Here is a 22555-nt window from a genome sequence, read left to right as displayed (position 1 = left end):
TCGGACTCTCGGAAAAGCTACTATCGCCTTACACTGGCCCTTACCATGTCCTTTGCCAAGACACCGACCTCACCTACAAAATCGCACCCGTCTCACTGTTGTTGCTGTCAAGCACCATTTTCAGAGCTTTGTTCAAACTTTAGCTTCCAAGTATCACTGCCCTATGCAAGCAATGGTTTGTTATTTTGTTCTTTTTCAACATGGATGCAAATTCAAAATGTTAGCAGATGGAGCATTCCTACCTTCCAAAACCATCAAACGTGACCCCACTTCTGAGGCATAAATGGGAGTGGGCAATGTATTGAATTCTCGTTGAAAGTGATGCTGTACACACAAGCTTGAGTGAAACAATATTTTTAAAACAAGCATGCTTCGAAAATTTGATGCCTACATTTCTAAGTTTCTCAGTTTCTTGCTACTTAGCATGAGATTTTAATATATCTTAATTAAATTTATCATAAGTTTTATGAACTTTTCATGTGGGCGATCTTGAAAAGTTCACCATACTTAACAACTTCAGACAAGCACAAAAACAATCTAGTGAATTAATCTTAAAATAAGGCAATTCAGCAATAAAAATACAGAAGCAAAGAAACCAAAAGCTCTCTCACCAGTAAACATTTCTTAAAGGGGTCCTGAACCACCCCTCAAGATTGGTGAAAAACCGCAGTCCACGAATAGCTTACGCTGCTGTGAACAGCTCAGCCAGAGTATGCAGTCATGTGAAGTGCGTGGAGCTCACAAGTAGAGCGCGAAGTTACCTCTTTCTCATACACTCTCGTTTAAAAAAAAAGCCTTCTCCTCACTCTTTTCGAAGCTGCCAGCAGCTACCATATTTCGTCATTTAGCAGGTTCCCATAGATGGCTGCTATTGGCCAATACCAAACATCAATGAAGAAGGGTATTTGGATCAGTGTGCTTTTTCCTACTGTTACTGTGTATATTGATGCAATTTACTAAAGAGGCTGAAGTAATCACAAATCTGCATTTTGAATTTATATAAGAATTACGTACCTCTGGAAGAAGCAGACTATGGTCTGCTCACGCTCAGCTGTGGCTGCTCGCGTAGGAGTTAACCTTTGGCCACACTACTTATCAGTGCTGTGGACGTCGGGTCTCATTAATTTCGATTAGTTTTGTACACTCAACTAGCTTCGAACCATGCAAAACTTAAGGTCAGACCACACATACGCATGCCAGAGCGCGCTCACTCCTGGCTTGACTCCTTGACAGACATCACTTAGTATTGAGCCATTCAGAGCGCTTCAAAATGCACAATTTGGATGTGGCGACTATCCTTGAGTGAAGCTGATGCAGGACAAAGCCGGTCCACACCACGTAGCACAGCCAGACTGGAGCACATGAGCACGAGCGTGAACTCCGGCCCTTCCATGGACATAGTAAATGTTGCTACTACAGTTTGCGTGTAGCTACGTCTGCTGCATAGCACAGATACCACAGCCACCACGGAGAGCCGTGACGAGCCTGTGGTTCGCTGAGGACAACCACATGCTCAGATCAGTCTCTGTGCATGACATGGCTCCAGACGCATGGCAAGCCAGCCTGAGCACCAGCATCTGACTGGAACAGTCTGCTTTCCAAGTTTCATGCCTTCATGGTGTGTCGCCATCATGGTGGAAAGTCGTTACATTACGAATGCTTTATACAGGAGTCCACAGCACGGCATCCATCACTTACCCGATGTGGGCACTGCCGGCATACTCGCACGAGCGAACATAAAGATGACATTTCATTCAACCCTCGAAAACTGTGTGAATGCCATAGAGACAAGTGCGAAAGGAAATGTGCTACTGGTCACTCGGTGCAAGAAAACACAGCCATGCGTAGCTATCTAGTACACTGTAGTACAGCAAAGGGATGAGACACCGCGAACTCAACCGCAAGTTGAAGGATAGCCTCCAAGTTTGGCGTGTCGTAGGTGGAAAAATTGTAATAGTGGCATCTTCGTAAACATGCAAAATAATGTTTGAACTGGGGGCCACGGTCACATTTTATAGGCGGAGCATTGTGGGCACGCCCTGCTGCACCATAGTTTTCGCAGTGCAAGGCATTGAAGGAAAGGGAGCACTGCGAAGGCGATCAAAGGTTCGAATTGATTTGGTGCTTATTTCTTTAAAATGAAAGGGGAAGCCAAGGCAAAAAGCTGTAGACCTGACTGGGCCTTGGCTCCCTGTTACAGACAGCAGCACACACATTCAGTGCATATGTAACAACAAAATACGCGTGTAAATCAAATACACAACTTGATATAAAATAATAGAAAATAGACAGGTTATGTACATAGAAAACTATGATGATGCATCAATAGAACTGAATATTTATACATCGAAAAGATCACAAAACAATAACTTATCCTACAGCCTGTACAATACTACAGCGAGTCCCCCAGCAAGTACCACTATATAGAATATTCATTCAAATAGTGCTTCATATTATTTTTAAACATCTTTACTGAAGCCAAGAATTCCACATCTGGTGAAGTTTGGTTGATGACAAATGGTACCTGAAAGGTTAATTTCTGTTTCCCGTAGTTAGAGTGATAGGTACTAATTTTCTATGTGTTCTCAAATGGTACATTACGGCAGGCCTATCAGGTAGAGTGGCATAAAGTTCGTTTTGGTGAATACATTGCAATATACGATAGTAAAAAATTTAATGTACTGGTAGAATAGTATATTTCTTGAATAAGGGTTCTGTAGGCAATTCCCACAGTCTGCTATAATAACCTTCAGTGACTCTAAGAGCCCCTCCCCCCCCCCCCTTTTTTTTTTGCAGAACAAGTAACCTATTTAAATTTCCAGATGAAATGGTTCCCCACACATGAATACAATATATTTTGGAAGAAAAAAGAGCATAGTACACTGAAATTTTGAGCCATATAGCTATTAAATTAGTTAATTAATTAATTAATTCTGGGGTTTTACGTGCCAAAACCACTTTCTGATTATGAGGCACGCCGTAGTGGAGGACTCCGGAAATTTAGACCACCTGGGGTTCTTTAACGTGCGCCTAAATCTAAGCACACGGGTGTTTTCGCAATTCGCCCCCATCGAAATGCGGCCGCCGTGGCCGGGATTCGATCCCGCGACCTCGTGCTCAGCAGCCTAACACCATAGCCACTATTAAATTAGTAACTTTATAAAGACATCCTATAGTTTTCCTCAAATCGTTTACTAAATTAAAATCATGCACATTCCTTGAAAGGTTTTTATTAAACCGAACACCTAGAAACTTGATTGTAAATTTGTTTTATGATATTGTTTTTATATTTAATAACTGCACTACATCGTTCAGTAGTATTGATCAGCCTAAATATTATGTGTGCAGTTTTAGTAAGATTCAAACTTAGCTTATTTGCCATCAACCAATTTCCCAACCTATTTAAATAATCATTGACCCTTATTTCTAATTTAGTTAAGGAACATTCAGTGAAAAAGGCACTGACTGGTGTCATCAGCATACATGACAAAATCGGGTGAGTCAGGAATATTAGTAATATTGTTAATATAACCATGAATAATAATGCGCCCAAAATTGATCCCTGGGGAACACCTTGTTGTATAACCATGTGAGCAGAAGAGCAGTGATTGACTCTTACAAACTGAAGCCTGTTGAACAAATAACTTCTTAATAAGTCAGGTGACCTTCTTAAAGGGTGATCTTTGATTGCCAATATTTCCACTTCTGCTGAATGCATTGAAGTGTTTTCTGCTGCCAAGTATTTCTGAAATAGTCTATCTTAACTTCAAATAGTTTTCACGGCTTCAACAAAGTGTTTCAGGGATTTTGTAAAAAGGTAGGGTAACCAACAACAAACAACACATGTAGGCAACAAAGGCCCAGGTGATGCTTTTAATAAATATTATAGTGAATATAGAGCTTGTGGTCTTGTCTCGTCTTTAGTTCTGAAAGTCCATTTGAGTAAATCTGTATTTGTGTGATGCAGCGCATCTGAATATAACATGCAAAGCAAGAGAGTTTTCTTTCACCTACAAAACATGAATAGGGGCAAATGGATCTCAAACTGCATCAAGCTAAGAGTGGCATGGAACAAATGTTTGGAGTCTTATTAACACTAAAATTGCCAACCCAGCTTTAAACCAAGGCCCTGTACTGCACTCTATTCTGAACAAAAAAAAAGTGCATGCAAATGACTGTGGTGTAGCATTTTTAACCACACACTTCATAACGCACCATTTCTGATACACCAAGTTCGATACCTCAATATGAAAGGGAAAATTGTCATCCACCTGAATGTAGCACGGAGCTACAAAGTAAACCCATACAGGTTTATCAGAAAAAGAGCTTCGCAGTTGAGTAAAAATTTGTCCTGGTCCGGGATTCGAACCTGGAACCAACGCCTTTGAGGGCCAGTCGCTCTACCAGCTGAGCTAATCAGGAGGCTAGCAGATTGCAGCGCGAGGGCAAATTAATCGACAGCTCAAAGGACATAGCCACTGAATGCGGAAAATCAGTCATGCGGAATCCCACCTTTCTGGAGTGACCGCCCCAGAAAGGCATTGGTCCCAGGTTTGAATTCCAGACCAGGTCAAATTCTTCAACTGCAAAGCTTTCTTTCTGATAAACTTGTATGGACTTCCTTTGTAGCTCCGTGCTACATTCGGGTGGATGACAATTTTCCCATTCATGAACCTTCTTCCACCTTGCAGGATTTCACAGAACTGATTTGCCATAGCTCAAAATGTTGATTTAAGTGCGAGAAGCTTAACACAAAACATATAGTAGCACTTATGACACGGAAGTGAATTTTCAGCTGTAGATGACTCAGCAAGCCTATTACTAATTAATTACCACACTAACTCATCCAAATAACATTTCGTTGTTATTGAGGTACAAATGAACTCTCGATGGCCAAAATTAAAGGTGAATAAGTTCTTTTTTTTTATTTTATTTTGGGTGAAATAGTGTTTGGGCTTTGTGGGATTAATGTGTGAATGGTGGAGTTTCACTTATTTCGATAGATTCCCTCATGATGAAGCTTTCTTCCTTGTTACCAGTTACTAACTAAGCCGTTACAACAATAATAATTTTAACTTTTACATTTCAACTCCTAGTGTGCGGTAATATGATCATGCACATGCTAGGAGGGTAGGGGGGGGGAGACATGGGTGAGCAGTAACGTGATTAAGCGCGTGCTGGGGGCTCCTTCTTGCACCTTTTAAGCCGGATGGGAAAGGGGGGTGCACGCCGCTATGCTTTCTCCGGTTCGATCTCAGCTCCCCATACATCCTTCCTCGTCAATTTTATGGCATGCAACATTACGGTTGGTAGCGTCGCTTCGAACTTCGCCTTTAACTCACGTTTGTCCAAAAATTTGTTCCACATTGCTTCTTTTACCACTGATTCCTAGGGCCCAATAAAGCTATACCTTCAATTTGCCTATGGTAGCGGCTTTGATATGGTAGCGGTCTATGATATTGCATTTTGATGTTTGCCAGCACTTGCACAATAACCGGCCTTTAGCAAGTTTTTAGCACTGCGTGGATGTTCACTAATCTCACTCTTAGTGTCGCCTACCACACATTGCAGGTTAATATATACTGCACTAGTGTGCCACATTGAGGGCGACGTGTTTGCAGAATTTCAAACCCACCCACTCGTGGATTTTTCAGGCATTGAAGGGGGAAGGAAATTCATTACTTAGAAATAGCACCTAATAACCTCGTGCACAAAAATCCTGACTGTTGGCTCTGCACTCTGAAGCTGCTCAGCAATAGCCATCATTGACATTTCAGAGTTCTGACTGATCACGTTCTCTACCTGCATGAAAAACTCAACCGCCTGAGTGATGCCTGACCACTGGAATGTTTCTCTTTGTCACAGATCACAATTAGCCATAAGCTCCAGTCTCACCCAGAAAACAAAGGATTTTGTCATATTCAAGAAGCTGGTGGTTTCCAAGTCAATGTGGTTGGCAGGTAAGGTGACTACAACAAAGATTTACCTCCTGTGTCAGACTGGAAGTGACTACCCTGAAATAATGCCTTAGATGTAAGATTTGTAAGATGTCGCAGCCTTCCGATTCGCTCGTGAGCAAAAGTTTCCGCATATATACACGTACATGTATATGACAGAGCAGCTTTTCCTTTCTCCTTGGCTCGGCCTTCAAAGCAGCACAAGATGGAGGGACCCCATGTCTCGTTGCCTTTTGGGTGAGAGAACCGATCAGTTCCACCATTATTTTGCCCCTTCTCGCTTTATGCGCTGTCAGAGGTGGTCGAAACGCCTTTTACCTGGCCAAGTTCACGGCCGACTGAATATGTGAGATTCTGGAACTATGAGGCAAGAACCGTTTAGAAATCATTCTATAGTGTGTAATCCATCGAAATAAACAAAACACATCTATCGCATCAATATTAACATCACATCAAACACATCAATATTCGAAATTATAACATAAGAAAGACTGAGGAAGCAGTAATAAATGGATGCAGCTTGAAATCAGTGAGAAGAAAACTCGGCATAGGACAAGCCAAGATGTGTGCACTGAAAGATAAGCAGGGTAATATCATCAGCAATTTTGAAGATATAGTGAAAACAGCGGAAGAATTCTATTCACTGCATGCTTGGTAGTATTCAAGCTATTAAATTGGAACAGTTTAGGAGTAAGGATCAACGGTGAATATCTCGGCAACCTTTGGTTTGCAGATGGCATTGTCCTGTTCAGCAACACTGGGGACGAGTTACAACAAATGATTGAGGACCTTAACAGAGAGAGTGCAAGAGTGGGGTTGAAGATTAATATGCAGAAAACAAAGATAATAATCAATAGCCTGGCAAGGGAACAAGATTTCAGGATCGCCAGTCAGCCTCTAGAGTCTGCGAAGGAATTACTCACAGGGGGCCTTGATCATGAGAAGGAAATTTACAGAAGAATAAAATTGGGTTGGAGTGCATACGGCCGACATACTCAGCTCCTGACTGGAAGCTTATCATTATAATTGAAAAGGAAGGTGTACAATCAGTGCACTCTACCAGTGCTGACATATGGGGCAGAAACTTGAAGACTGACAAAGAAGCTCGAAAACACGTTAAGGACCGTGCAAAGAGCGATGGAACGAAGAACGTTTAGCATAACGTTAAGAGACAGGATGAGAGCGGTATGGATCAGAGAGCAAATGGGCGTAGCCGATATTCTAATTGACATCAAGAGAAGGAAATGGAGCTGGGCAGGGCATGTAATGCGTAGGGCACCCATTCTCTAACCATAATGGTCCACCATTAGGGTTAGAGAATGGGTGCCAAGAGAAGGGAAACGCAGTCAAGGACGGCAAAAGAATAGGTGGGGTGATGAAATTCAGAAATTCGCAGGCACAAGTTGGAATCGGTTAGCACGACATAGGGGTAATTGGAGATTAGAGGGAGAGGACTTCATCCTGCAGTGGACTTAAAATAGGTAGATGACGATGATGATGATTTGACAAAAGAGTTGAAGTTATGCACCTAGAGATAGAGAATGACAATGTTAATGCCTATGGCAATTTTAAGCTTTGTGCTCTAATACCTATTGCACCCTGTACTTTGTAATTTCTTGTTCACATTTCATTTGCCTATGGCTGTACAGTTGGAACATATTAAAAAGGAAAACAAAGAGCTCTTTTCCTACATATCTCAGAAACCCGATAGGATAGGCACATGTGCCGAGGTGAAGATTACCACTGAGGACACTGCTGTCCATATAGAGCAGTTCTATGGCTTGAAGCTCCTGTGATTGATTGTGCACCCATAATAAAGATTCTAGTTAGTGAATGTACCTTGGTAACAGTTAGTCTTGCTAGTACAACCCACTAAATATGCTGTGGGACCCCAAGAAAAGCAACAATACATGAAACAATAGAGCATTTTATGCATTTGTAATCTACTAAATGGCTTTTTTACATACTTTTCATAGTATTCCAGAGGCAACCGGTTGATGAATAAGTCAGTGTAGGATTCAATAATGTTGCACAATCCAGTGATGATGCAGTTGCATGCCATATTTGTGAATTCCAGTATATGCTGTAAGAGAGAAAAAAAAGGCTGTTAATTTTATTACCTATGCATGTTACAATCTTGACAACACACCTGCTCAGCTTCTCAGCTCCTTGCTGTTTAAAAATGTCATAAAGAAATATGTACTTAGCTTTTAAACTTATTCCTTAAAAAGCTTAAAAAATAAACTAATTAAAAATATGCTTTCCAAACAACTTCTCGCCAGTGTTGTGACCCACAATTTTTAAATAAGCTGCAGAGCAATCTTGTAGGCAATGATGATATATTATTTTTGCATAAAACTCGTAAAGATATGCATCCTTGTTGACCTCTATAGCTTGTCTTCATGTCCCCTTCTTTCACAAATTATGGTGGACAGATCGTAAACATGTTGCATAAATTTATGGCACACTGGTACAGACTACTAAAAAAAATTCATTAGAATAACCATTTACACTAGTTCTAGTCTGCTCTCCTAATTATAGTAATAAAATTTCAATTTAGTGTAAAGTCAGTCATGTCACCTTTATTCATTAAAAGAAATGAATCACCATTTCAAAGCATGTGCACAAATTAATTACTGGCTGCAGGTATTGTGAGAATGGAAAAACAATCCCTTTGTCAAAGCTAATGGAATGAGGTAGCATGGAAAACATCTCATTAAACATGGTAGTGCATTCAGTAAAGCTTTCATGAGGAGGAATACTTTGTACACTGAAGTGCAACATAGCCCCATTAGTAAGCAGAGACAAGCAGAAGCCATGCTGTGGCTGTCGCACGGATCAGCCACTCAGTCCAATGGAAGATGCAATGTAAGAACAGCATTGTAGAAGAAGAACCCTTACAAAAGACCCTGCTATTGCATTTGAAACAAGGGATCATGGCCTGACAAAGTACAATTCTGCAGAACGTATAGAACAATATTTGCCCAAAGCACATTACTGAATGGTTGTCAACCCACAAAAGCTATGACAGAAATGGCAGCAAGTGCAATATACTACAAACAGTGTGGAATCTTGTGAGACTACACTGTTGGCACTTGCTCAATCCAGACAAACCTCAAAGGCCGCTGCTAAAGTTTTGTGCCACCTGCATGGTGGAGTTCTTGCAAGATGCTGCCCCGTCACTTTGTGCATTTTATAAATTCAAGCTTCCCTGTGTAGTGAAGTGGGCAACATATAAAACTTTCTTCCGATGGGTAAGCAAAAAATATGACTATCACAAACAATCCATCAAGCCTCAGTAAGCTGAAGCAGATTGCTGCAACAGAATGCAATGCAGTGCAGTTACAACTACACAAAAAAAACAAAAGTATTTTTCTTTTTTCTCATGTGATACTATGACTCACCATGGGGAGATCAAGCAATGCATCCTTTCCATTTCTTTCTACTGTTCCCTGGGTAGTAGGGTCTACCAACATCTGCACCTGACGTTGCAATTCTTTGATGTCCCTGTCCAATGGGCGACGCGCACTGCAAATGTTCTTCTGTCAGAATGGACAATAATCTAGTGAAGTGAACAAAAGTTTTGTGATGAGAAAGCATACTTTAGGAGGTAGTCAGTGCACAGAGAGCTTGTTGGCTCACGCAGCTGAAATAAAAGTTCGACAACACCAGACAATTCTCTGCTGGTAACCTGCAAAGAAACAATTTGGTCAAAAATTTCATTCAGCTATATCACTAAATGTAGTTACCTCTGGTTGGTGGAACTTCTTTCGCAGACGCTCCCTGAGCACTTCTACAATAGCAGCACAGTCATCGTGTATTCCAGAAAACGACGGCATGTGCTTGTACTGCTTAAGCACTTTCTGAGCTTTTGTGTAGTATCTGCAAAGAAAACAATTCGTGCCTGCAGGCATTAACATACCGCCACAAGACTCTGTGCACAAGCATACGTTACTGCCTCCTCATAGGATTCATTCTCAATACAGGCTTTCAGTCGTGGTGGTAGTTCAAACAGCAGCTGAAGCTGAAACATAAAAAATAAAAGGACGGCATGCTTCACACTTTGAAGAAAACAAACTTCGTTAACTACCTTCTTCAGAAGAGAATGGGTGCTCGAGAGCTTGATCATTTGCTCTCTTCTTCCTTGCAATGTTCCAGCAATACTGCTGCTGAACTTCGCAATTGTTGCCATATTCGATGACAGGTGGTCCATTTCTTCTTCCATCCTCTTAAAATCATTTTTCATCTGTTAAAATAAAATGAGTGGCCATCTAAGGCATGCAAGTTGGTAAAGTTAAATTCAAATATTTTAGAAATTTTGTTGTTACCTTGCGAATGGTATCTGTAGCGCTAATAAATTTGTTGTAGTTCTCGTACACGAGTGTCTGCATTTCCCCGTCCAGTGCTTGAATCTGCTTGTAAATCTCTTGTTCTTTATCCATCAAATCGGTCAGTGTACACTCTTTCAACAGCTACCGAGAGAAACAAACCTACGTATAGAGCTCATGCGCATCAAGTGACGTCCATATATATAGTCGTAATATCATACTGGAGAAAAATTAGCAACGTATGTTGAAGGTGTTACCTTGTTAAGGTACAAGTCAGGGTTGAAATCTGATCCGTTGATGTCGTACGGGTTAAAACCAGCATCAGCAGCTTCTGCTGAGCCCTGGTAAAACTGTTTTAACATTTTTCTCTGATTTTTCTTCCGCAGCATTTCTTTCTCGTCTCCTGAAATATCGAGGACGTACGGAGCTCGTACAAACAGTAGCCACATGCAATATATCAAGACTGCATTACCAATTACAAACTTGTATTCGCTCAGTAGAGGTTTAGATGGAAAGCAACTATCGTCTGCATTCGTGTTCAAGCTGACAATATCATTTGATTTTCAGAGAAACAATTAATTGACCGAATAATTAAGCAAAACATTGCATCATTAGACAAGAAAGTTAGGCGCTCATCACAAGCATGAGAAAGAGTCAGTAGGATAGTATAAATCGATATGTACGCGTTCGCAAAATTGGCTCGAAACCATACCTGTCAATTCCTTCGCCATTGTTGTGATCACATGGTCGTGACCGTCATGACACCGCGCGCGGAGCGCGCCACCACACAACTTACACGTCTACACTTTGAGTAACTCTTTCAAAAATATTACGAGTACCGTGCACCCGAACCAGTGAAACGCCACTTTCGTCATTTAAAATAAAATGCATTCAACAGCTCTATGACTTGAGCCGAGATATGACACGAAGCTCCGCTCACGTACAGGGACGTGCATCGAAAAAAGATTTTGCGCGTAACGCTGCGTTGTTCTTGCTCAAGTTTCGCAGAAAGATAGCATTTTGGAGTCTACGTCGTTCAATGTAACACTTACTTAGCTGATTTTTAACGAAAAAAATGCAAAGTTGCCTTCGATCATTTTCTGTGCTCAATTCTATGCTCTCCCCCCAAGCCTTGCGATTACCGATCCCAGAGGCAGTACACCGAAAGGCGTGGTTAGGACATGAAACGATCAGGACGATCCTGATAGAGTTTAATAACGGTGCCTAGTGAATTTGCCAGAGGGTGGCACCCCTACCTTAACATTTCTGATGCGGCCTGCCGGCCTCCCAGCCCCCTACCCCATTCTCTTCCCCTCCCCGTCCCCGATCAAATGCCGCCCCGAAACGCATTTCTGGCTACGCCACTGCCAGTGTCACATGGCCACTTTCGATCGCGATCGAACCCTATCCAGATCGAAGTTCTCGAATGCAATTGGCTCCCTCTTGCAGCTTGCTCAGAGGAGCCAATCGATCGAAGTTTCTTTATTCTATGCTTCAAGGCACGATGTGTGTCCTCGCCAGGGCTTAAATGTGATAACCATTACACAGTCCAAAACTGACTTCAGCGTCGCTCAGAGATACAGCGAGGTTGAGAGGCATGGAGGAAGGAAATGTATAGGAGGGAGTATTACATTAGATCAAGCAGCCAGGCTTGGCAAGCGAACGCTCCGTGAAGCCACAGTTGTGGCCCAATGTGTCCTCTTGCGTCGAGAGCACGGAGCAAGAATCGAGATTTGCTGAGACATTTAGTTCCCAGTAGTTATGCCAGTTGTTTTTATTCGGTGCGCACTTGTTCAACTGCCCTGCCGTGGCTCCGCGGCTGCAGAGCGGGAACACTAAAACCAACCACGCACGTTGACCCGCGATCACGTGTTGGGCCACCAGGTTTAGCTTCAATCGCGTTGCGGTATGGGGCATCCCGTTTTGAACGTCTGTTGCTGCATGTCCAGGATATATACACTAGTTAACATAATTATTATGTAAACTAACACAAAAATATTGCCAGAAATTTTTCTGTTCATATTATATGTTTGCTTGTTTTTGTTCTCTGTCGGACACAGTCCATCCTTTTCGAAATTAAGCAAAATAAATATCTTTCCAATTTGATATAAATTCTGCCCACTTTAACATCGTAGTATTAAAATACGGGCTTTTTTTCTATCAGTGGGCCATATATATTAATTGGAGTTTGCTTTAAAAAAATGCTTGTGGATGACTAGCAGAATATATAAGCGCCCATTTGAAGCCACTTATTCAGCCTAGAGCCAAGCACTAGTTATCTCTCATTATAAAAAGGTCCTGTCCTCCGAACATGCAACTGGGACTTATACTGCTATGCCGGTTCAGGTGTATCATTCAAACAGGAAGTAAAACACGTTGTTGGGCTAGTTTGTGCATTGGATTAAGAAAAAAACGAGGGCACTAAAGAGCGGCACAAAATAAGTTTACACTAATGAAGTGTTCTTTTCAATCTTTCTTTAGGTAATTAAGCGTTACAAAAAACAAAACAGGAAAAGATTAAGACCAAGCTTCACTTTAAAATGTCACGCCAGGACCTAAGCACCAGCATGTATTAGTACAAGGTTCTGGGTTTCTAAGTATTTTCTCAATTTAGGGCCATTCTGGTGGAGCAAGAAAGTGCTCTTAAAGCTTGCTAGATTGAGCCTTTTGTTTCTTTGGAATACAACGTAGGTTTTATTTACTGGTCAACATTTAAGCTTACTCAAGTAGACAACATCTGCACTCTGGAAAATAAAGTAAAACATTAATTGTTCTGCATTTTTAAAGGGCCAGTCACCAGGTCCCGTAGCAAATTTCGATTATCCACTGGAAACTGTAAAGCACAGTCTAAAAGTCATTTTACCGAAATAATTTTTCAAGTCAGTTCGTTGCTGGAGATGCAATAAATTAACTCGCCTGTTACCATGCCGGCAGGACGTGAGTGTCACTGTCAATAGACACTCTCCCTGTGCCTCTAGTAGCGTTCCCAAGTGGTGCGCCTTCCCTACCTTTTCCGTTACCAGAGCGGAGAGGCCTACCGCAGCATTGAGCCTTGCCTCGTTTCTTGCAGCGTTGCGCCTTCCGCATTGAATGATTGGTCACAGTGAGTGACGAAACACATACTGTGAATAGGCATGTGTGCATGTCACCGTGACTCTGTGCCTGGGAGTGGGCAGCCCCAAAAGCGAAGGAGCACGGTGTTCGGTTTCAAATTTCAGCTGTTTTCGTGGCATGCAGTGCCATTAAACTTGGCACACATGATTGTCAGTGTGCCAAGTATATGCTACCTTTGTTTGTTAAAGATGGCTAAATCTGAGGGGCAAATTAAGACAAATTTAAAGGATTAGATCACCAACCTTTAAAGTACTGATTTAAACACTAAACTATCAATGGAAAAGTTGTAGATGTATGGAAAAAATATCAAAGCAATTCCTTTCCATCAAAATAAACTATGAGAGATCTGTGAGAGACTTGAGAAAGTCAGCGCTTGTCCTTGTCATCCTGTCTCCGTCCGTGTCTTTCTTTTTTGCGATGCCGCCTTTTCAAATATGTACCAACACGCCCAATTCACCACATTAGTCACTAGGCGCTTACAAGCAACCACAGCTGTGCCATCATACAAGTTTTGAATGGAGTATCTGTGTCGCACAGAGTCGGAACATACGAATAGACCGCAAGCAAAAGTGGTGGTTCCGAAACAACAGCCGCAGCAGTCAACTTGGATGCATCGTCATCTGCTGCCAAAACCTCTTCACTGCTAATGCAGTCTCTCGGCATCAAAAATAAAAACAATTGTCATATCAACTATTTATTGCTATATCCCATGGCCCCATTTGCTCCATCAGACAAGTTATCATGGCAAAGTTATCAAAGTTATCAAGCCAAGACCACTGTCTCCGGTTCACCTCCATTGCTCACAGCCTGTTCATATATCCTGTCTGCATACAGCATGAATCATTCATTCAAAGCATGTTTGAGGGCACTAAAAAAAATTAATTCTGCGGTTTTACATGCCAAAACCAAGATACAATCGTGAGGCACGCCATAGTGAGGAACGTCAGCTTAAATTTGATCACCTAGGGTTCGTTATGTGCACGTGCATGCAATGCATGGTACATGGGCGTTTTTGCATTTCACACCCATCAAATTGCGGCCGCTGCAGCCGGGGCTTGATCCTGCGCCCTCGGGCTCAGCAGCGTAATGCCAAAGCCACTATGCCACCACAGAAGGTTGTTTGAGGGCACTACGTTGCTGCACAGATGCATCTAGTCACACGTCCACTTTTTCATGTCTCACTTGCTTTCTATTAAGCCCCGAAAATTTAAAATCCCAGCAGTTATCATCAAGGAAAGAAATTATTTGGATATTGCTCAATATGCTCTACATTTTCATCTGAAGATTTTGAATTCAAAGCAATATTTAGAGTTGGCAAATTTTTATTGCTCTCAAGTTTGTAATATAATATACTTTGAGTCACTGAAGAGGGCAGTAACAATAGTGAGTTGGTTGCATTTGTGTAATATACAACTGGTTTTAAAGCGAAACTTTTTTGCTTCTCCTTCCAACTTTGCAGATTGGCTGCAGGTGTCTTGTCCATTATACAACATGGGCCACTGGATATGTGCCACTGGGTAAGTCCCCAAATAAACAACTTCGGCCATTGGATATATACAAATGGGCATGAGTCACTACGTATGTATGAATAGACAACTTGGGCAGCTGGAAATATGCAACTGGGCATGCAGCATTGAATAGATTCTTGGGCAATCCTGAAGAATGGTGACATATCACTGGTCAGGTGCCTGAACAGACAAGCATAACAAGAGGAAAGTGAAGAAGTTGGCAAAAAAGAAATTTTAGAAGTCAGCTACAGAGAAGTGAAGAAGTAAGAGGATGGTGCTGAAACGGGTGGATGTGGCCTTGTAGAGGCATGTTAGCAATTTTCTACCTGAGCGTCTCCTTTTAAGGTGCGGAGACATGCAGGTATAGGGATAAACAGATTATCACAGCATACAGATGTAGAACTCTACCACTCGCCCAGGTTTACCCCATATCCAATGAGACTATCAACTGCATTTACGGATTGGTGATGTTTATCATTACTTGTTAAACTCACAACTTGTTGAATATGTCGCTATCTTAAAAAAAGTTTAGTGAAGCACCTCGCCAGAAAATCCAGTGTCCTTGTGGAAAGATCAATTCCTCCATGGCAGCACACACAGCCACCTTATGGTTTAGTTCATCAAGGAGGATGTTGTGCTCTTCTATAAATACTGGGCACTCTAGCAAGTAATGTTTTATATCACCATGATATTGCTTAGCGGAATGGCAGCAAATAAGAAGAAAACTACAGAAAAACATGAGGAAGGTACAGACAAAGGTACAGGAAAGGTGCTTATACAAGGGCGAATCACAATGTCTTTGCCCCTATTTTTTATTAGCCAAATTACGGCTCTAAATCCGTAGTGAACATATCTATTCCCAGTGGTGAACCTGTCTTGGACTGATCCTGCCTTATCTGCTGGTAGCTCTGCGGCATGGCGCTGCTGTCATTTGCTAACGATGGCGGTTGGGCTTCACACGTCCATGGCGTACGAGCAGTGAAGTGTGATTCATTTTCTATGGAGCAAGGGACGAACTCCCATTGGGATCCGCAGGGAAATGGAGCCCACATATGGTAAAAGGTGTCTCGCTTTGAGAAATGCGAGGTGGCGGTGTTAGTTCACAAAAGGCTGTGAAGACTTGCAAGACAGTGAGCATTCGGAAATACCGCATGCGTCGCCAACCACCAAGCTTCAGTAATTTCACTGGGAGTGCATGGACCACCCATCATACAGTCCAGATCTCGCCCCCAGTGATTTCTATGTTTTTGGTCCGCTGAACAATTTCCTGGCAGGACAGTGATTGACATGCAACATTGAAGCCGGTGGTTCCACAGTAAGTCGGACAATTTCTATGACAGGGGCATCTCAAATTTAGTGCTGCGATGGGACAAATGTCTGAACCGGTATGGGGACTATGTAGAATATAGCATAAGGTACGCAGAATAGTATGTATACCATATAGACTCGAGTAAGCGCCATAACACTTTTCACAAGGTGCAGCCTTTAGATGGGACTGAACCTTATGGTGCCAATGGTGCTGGCGCAGCCTTGACTTTTACACGCCCCAGATTCAAAGGATGCACCATTGCATCAGAGGTCAACATGCAGCTCTCGCCATTTAGTAGCGCTTGCTTCTCCGTTCGATGTTTTTTGTTCTTTTTCAAATTTCGGGCTGCCAAGTTGGAAGGTGCGGCCCTTACACGAGTCTATACAGTATTTGTAATTACCTGCATGTATATTATTTTGGCTAATAAAATATAGGGGCAAACACTTTCTGATTTTCCCTTGTATATACAGGGTCTTCAAAGTTAAACAGTAATTTAATTTTTAAAAAACTATGCTAGCTTTGCAAAATCTACTTGCACAGGTGGTCTATGCACATTGGCAGATGCAATTTTCATGAGAAATTAGTGTCACCAAACACATCATTAAAAAGCTTCATTCTTTTGCTATTACGATTATGGCATGTTTATATTTCAAACGTTAAGAGAATTGTACAATCGTATTTGAAGACAACTTCACTTTGATTCTCCTGGAGCGCATCTGTTCCAATATATTCATAATAAAATTTGACACTCAGTAGGCTAATTTGCATTCTGTAACGCAGACACATGAAGCTAAATCTTGTGAAGTTTATGTTCTCTACTTTTATGAACATAAAGATCAAAGCTGAATTTAAACTTGAAATGAGCTAAAATCACATTTAAAGAGCAAAATGCGGTGGTTTAAGCCTGAAAGTGCACCATTTTCTAGCGTCCTGCAGCCGACACAGCATGGCTGCTCGCCATTGCAGATTATGTGTGGATCAGCCAAGTTGCATTTTCGAAGTAACCATGGTTGCCAGAGCTGCCACAGAGCAAGAAATAATTTTAAAATGAATGTCTCTGTTGAGTTTTTCAAGCACTGTATCTGGGTTTTGAACTGTAAAATGTGCTTTTCTCGTAATGCAATTTTTGACAACTTTTTGAGTTTGCCAATCTAGTTTTTGGCACTTACGATACTCGGATCTGGGTGAAATTTTGCCCGTATATTCTTTTAAGATGCGAGTACTGTCATCTCCTTTAAACTACCCACTACAACTTACATATTTTAGACAAGTTTCGAGTAACACTTACTTTACTTATTTTAGACTTGCCAGTTTCTAGTTTTTCACCTTTATTAACATATTTTATATGCACTTCTTAGTTACTTTTCGACAGTTTTACAGTTGATGTGGATGAATATTAGCCATCAATGCTACGTAATTATGGAAGTTTAGTGATAGAAAAAGTAGAAGCAGAAAGACCTACATTTCAACATTGGTGTGTTCCAAAATGAAAACTATGCTACACACTATAAAACCAATTGTATATTTGAAATCAACATAAAGAACTACACATACAGCCAGAATTTCATTGCTCTAGGTTATATATTAAAAAAACGAATTTTTCTTCAACTGGGAGAAACCCATATGGGTTTCCTTTGCAGCAATCACTATGAACGGGTGGATGTCAGATTTTCCCTTTATTAATTACTTCTCTCCACCTTGCGGGTCTCCGCAGAACTATTACGTCAAACTTTTGCCTTTGCTTCGCGTTGACAAATTTGACTTCGCCCTGCCATCTGCTAGCCACTTGGTTAGCTCAGATGGTAGAGCTGCTGCCCCAAAAAGGCGGTGGTCCCGGGTTCGAGTCCCGGACCAAGACGAATTTTTCTTCAACTGGGAGGCTTTTTTTTCAAGGAACCCGTATGGGTTTCCTTTGTAGCAATTGCTATGAACAAGTGGATGTCTGATTTTCCCTTCATTAATGATTTATCAACAGTCACACAGCTAACTTACACAAGGTACAACTAGATAAGCACAGACAAATTGATATGACGGTTCACAATTCCGAAGAAGTTTTTGACCAGGTCTAAATCTAGTACATATACACGGCCCAATAAAGACTCCCAGGGCTAAACTTAGTACACATAAATACCCAAGATAGTGGCCAGATTGATAGCCGTCACCATAATGAATGTATTGATTAGTGGCGCAAGCCGTCACTGTAGCACAATTGACAGTGCAACACAAGTGTAATGCGGAGGTTGTGGGTTTGGCTCCCACTGGCAGCAAGTTATCTTTTCATCCACTTTCATTGTCCTTTTCTTCATTAATCTCTATATTTCATTTTCAAACACAGAAAACTTACTCAATGCTTTCCTTGGCTTGGGAGTGGAGTTGCTTGGCGCAGTAATTGACTCATGGCTGCCGAATCTGGATCTTTTTATTGTGCAATTATAGGGACAATCAAGGCAAATTTTCACCATTATCACCACCATGATATTTCGTATAAAGTTCAGGTGCGATAAGATCCTGTCATGCCCCATGCGTTGTATGCTGTGGGTGGGAGGGAAAATGTGTGAGCATGATCCAAGAAGGAAGGTGGCTTGGCGAGTGTAGTCTTCCTGCGTGCACAATGTTGGAGGTCCAGGATCAAGCATGTGCTAGGGGGTGCAGGTGGGTGCGTATCCTCCACTAGCTTGGCTATGTCTATGCATGGCTGTCCACACGGCCCACACGCCCTTGTCTTGGAGGTAACATCCGGTGGGTGCAAAGCTTGGACGAGCCGAGATGAGTGATGGCTTCATGTGTGCTGTATTTTCGCAAGCCTAGTGCTGGAGATTGCGTAATCTCAAGTTTCGGAGATGCATTGAAAGTGTTCGCTCCTTTCTGTTTATACTCTTCATCATGCCAGCATTGTGACAGCAAGTGTTCTCTGTTATCGAGTGAAATCTGTTCAAGATTGCCTGTGCACATGTGACATCAAGCTATTAATTTGATTAGTAGGCGAATGTTTACTGCAATTTATACGGCCGATAAAACTGCGAACTTTGCTTCATGCAGTTGTCTAATATTTTGCTAATGCTGCCCGGCAGGTTATAATGCTTGCTGCCAGGTTTACTGATGTAAAGTTTCAATGAGATCACGACATTAGCAATGTGGACACAGACAACCATTCAAGTAGTATGTTCAATGCAGTGTCCACATGCATAACTACACCAGTTTTCATTTTTACACGATCTACATGGTGCACGTATTTGATTATGAGAATTTAAAGTAGATGCTGCGAAGTGTTATGTCTATGATGCCGAAAATGTGCTGAAATTTCATTTGAAAACACTTTTGCAGCCTTGACACACTTTCAGGAATGAAACAGGCAGTCATCTTATTTTTGCATGGCTCTAAATGACAAAGTGGGGGAAAAAATTCTTCAGCAAAAAAGAAAAGACTCCACATATACATTTTTTAAACTACCGTATAGACTCGTGTAAGGGTCGCACCCCAAATTTGGCAACCCAAAATGTAAGGGACAAAATTTCAAGGGAGAAGCAAGCGCATTTGGTACCCTGATGCCGTGCGTACATAGGCAAATTTTCGTTTGCTTCGTACTTCTGCATGCTGCTACTTGATGGAAATAGCTGCGCGTTGACCTCTGATGCGATGTGCAGAAGTCAAGGCTGTGCCAGCACCATATTCAAGAAAAGGATCGGTCCTGTGTAAGGGCCACACCTCTCCAAAATAATGAAAAAAAATAAAAATTCGGCTGTGTCATTTAATTAATGACAGCAGAGTTTTATTATTGGGACAGAGAGCCAAAATTCAAGAACAACCGCATTTATTTTGCTGAGGAAACAGGCATGTAAGTGCATATTCCGAGACAGTACTGCAGATATACACAAAATAAAATAAACTTAAGGCAACCTAATTTCTCGTTGGCACTAATTCATGCAACAGACAGAGTTGGGTGCAAACAAAACATCAGGATCCATATTGCCAAAGTAAACAAGCTCCTACACAATGCATGCACTTGTCTTTTCTTTCTAAAAAGGAAAGGTTGTTCTAAAAATAATTTAAAATGCACACAACAGGAAAATAACCATAAAGACACAAATGAGTGACAATGGACAGCACTCAGCAATTCATCACAGGCTCTCCAGCCTGACAACAAAAGCACCTACCCAAAGAAGCAAAACAGTATTGATGAGAGAAATCGCACATCCCCAAAAACGCTCTCTTCAGGTGACAAGATTAAGAGAGCACTACAACAGCAGCTTAAATTGTCTTCAAATATTTACAGTGCAGGTGAAGTACTGTACAGATGAGAAAATAGAAACAAAATATGTCATTACATAAAAGGAGACAACGATCATTGCCACAAGGCGGCCAGTGATGACCCTGGATGGTGCACAAAGGTCCCAGGCAACAGGCCTCACTTATCCACTCTGCTGCGCGCCCTAGTGCGCTCACCCCCACGGGCCATGGCAGGTTCGGGTTCCCACGAAGCGCAGATTGCTGAAAAACACAAAGCAGATATTGCTCTTGGTTTAAACTCTACAATATTTACGAAGATACGTTTCATAATGCTAACAGTTCCAGAGTTGACGTGCGCTTACACATGTAAGCACTATCTATCAATGCTGTGGAAAAGAAGAAAAGCACTAGCGAACTTCATCACATGCTCACTGCTTTCAATTTTTTACAATATGTTGTAAGTATACATTATGTCCCCAATATCTTTTTGCTTTTCAGGCAGCAGAAAAAAAATATTTACCGAGGCCTCACGAAGACGTGGACCCTGCAGTGGTCAATTTCACAATAGGCCCATTTCATTCACCTGTAGTGCTTGAGCTAGTTCAGGACTACACCGATTCTAATAAACCTCAGTTGATAGTCCAGTCGTTGTGGTGTGAACCTCTCCTCTTGTCCTTTGTGTTTTTGACTGGTTTTTTCGTTCTAGTTCAGGAGGTGCTGCAGCTAGCTATTTGTTTTACAAGTGCAATATGACATTGTCTGCATGTCACCATTCATTTGACCTAGTGCAGGCTTCGTGCAAACCAAGTTCACAGCATTCCCTGCACTTGCAGGAGTGACGGGCCTGTTGTGCACAAGCATGAAAATGGCACTGAACTGCAATGAACTAGGTCACAATGTGTAGGATAAATTCAACAGACCCTATTTCAGCATTCATGACAATACCAAAACTTGTGCATGGCCATTCAAGGTGTTTGAAGCTGTGGAGTTGCATGCCACTAGGTAGCTGTGCAATATTTTAGCACAAAAGTGTGCACTCACTGAATATGTGCGCATGAAAAAGAAAGTACAGTACTGCAGTCTCATGCCCAGTTTTTCATGCTACACATCAGTTGTGCACCAACTAGATAAGCCTTAAAGGCCTATATCACTGCACATAAAATCCACCGTGATAGCAGCATTTTATTCTAGATAAAGTAATGTTACAACTGTGCATGAAAACCAGCATGGTTTTAAAAACAACAGATCGGACACACTTGCTTTACATCCTACATATAGCGTTCTGCTTCCCGAATTAATCTGATAAAATCGAAAAAAAAAAAACCCCACTTGCTGTAAGAAAATTTATTCGGATTTATTCGAAAAAACATCGAATTTTGAAGCCCTCAGTTGTCATCACATGAAAAAAGTTTGAGAATGTGAAGGCGTTCTTCATGACAACACACCCATAAAGCTGGAGTTCCTAAAACACACCCTTTCACTCTGTGAAGAAGGATGACCAGCGAAGCTGTGTATGTGGGCCCCTTAATGGGGAACTGCACCTCTGCCACAGGTCGGCCCGGCATTGCACTATCTTCGGAATGGGCCCACGTATGGGGAGTGCTTAACGCCCGCTTCACCTCCGCCGCGGGTTGGCCCGGCATTGCACTATTTCCGGGATCAGCCCATGTATGGGGAGTTTTTTGCTTACCACGCCAACGAAACAAAAATTTAATTGGACGGTAGAGGTATACAGCTTTGCTGTAAAAAAAAGTTCAAATGAACTGCTATGAATATTTAAGAACTAGAAGTTCCTTGCCATGTGTCTGCAGATGCCGCTACGTCAATGGAATGACACATCTGCGACAAACTTTATGCAGGTGTCCACCGCATGCTCAACATTTATGAAAAAAGTACTGCACTGCTGCCAGAAAAAAGTGGATTGGTACCGTGCAGCAAAAAATGCCTGCACTATACACCAGCAAACCATTCTGGTACCACACCTAGATCGTGAATCCAAACATAAAAATGGGACGGCCAGCAGCATTCGACATATATGAGCAGTTTGAACTTTGCTGGCAAGACGGTTCTCAGAATGTCAAGCATACGCCTATAATCAGCTGTTGCTGGATG

General features: G+C 41.8%; 3 protein-coding genes across 13 annotated transcripts in view; 1 reads left to right on the top strand and 2 right to left on the bottom strand.

The window, feature by feature from the left end:
• Vps51 (vacuolar protein sorting 51) overlaps positions 1 to 11095 on the bottom strand; it is a 56122-nt gene extending 45027 nt beyond the window's left edge. The window contains exons 1-9 of one of the 2 annotated variants that reach the window (XM_050191071.3): positions 10998 to 11095; positions 10543 to 10688; positions 10286 to 10429; positions 10048 to 10203; positions 9908 to 9981; positions 9707 to 9839; positions 9560 to 9648; positions 9362 to 9485; positions 7925 to 8040 (exon numbers count right to left, since the gene is read on the bottom strand). In XM_050191071.3, the coding sequence (XP_050047028.1) occupies positions 7925 to 8040; positions 9362 to 9485; positions 9560 to 9648; positions 9707 to 9839; positions 9908 to 9981; positions 10048 to 10203; positions 10286 to 10429; positions 10543 to 10688; positions 10998 to 11016 (1001 nt within the window). In that variant the 5' untranslated portion in view covers positions 11017 to 11095. Of the gene's footprint in view, positions 1 to 7924; positions 8041 to 9361; positions 9486 to 9559; positions 9649 to 9706; positions 9840 to 9907; positions 9982 to 10047; positions 10204 to 10285; positions 10430 to 10542; positions 10689 to 10757; positions 10943 to 10997 lie in introns of those variants that run through there. The other variant, XM_055061428.2, reaches the window with a different exon arrangement.
• LOC129380455 (uncharacterized) overlaps positions 1 to 21913 on the top strand; it is a 142070-nt gene extending 120157 nt beyond the window's left edge. For both annotated transcript variants that reach the window (XM_055061434.2, XM_055061432.2), the window contains 3 exons: positions 5866 to 5960; positions 14859 to 14916; positions 20942 to 21913. In XM_055061434.2, coding sequence (XP_054917409.1) covers positions 5866 to 5960; positions 14859 to 14916; positions 20942 to 21011 — 223 coding nt within the window. In that variant the 3' untranslated portion in view covers positions 21012 to 21913. The remainder of the gene's footprint in view (positions 1 to 5865; positions 5961 to 14858; positions 14917 to 20941) is intronic.
• The window catches only part of LOC126543928 (uncharacterized), a 43678-nt gene continuing 41133 nt past the window's right edge, over positions 20011 to 22555 (bottom strand). For all 9 annotated transcript variants that reach the window (XM_050191081.3, XM_050191082.3, XM_055061431.2 and 6 more), the window contains one exon: positions 20011 to 20704. In XM_050191081.3, coding sequence (XP_050047038.1) covers positions 20622 to 20704 — 83 coding nt within the window. In that variant the 3' untranslated portion in view covers positions 20011 to 20621. The remainder of the gene's footprint in view (positions 20705 to 22555) is intronic.

This window comes from Dermacentor andersoni, chromosome 1 (genome assembly GCF_023375885.2).
Source record: "Dermacentor andersoni chromosome 1, qqDerAnde1_hic_scaffold, whole genome shotgun sequence".
Taxonomy (NCBI): Eukaryota; Metazoa; Arthropoda; class Arachnida; order Ixodida; family Ixodidae; genus Dermacentor; species Dermacentor andersoni.
This window is presented reverse-complemented; position numbering and strand designations above follow the sequence as displayed.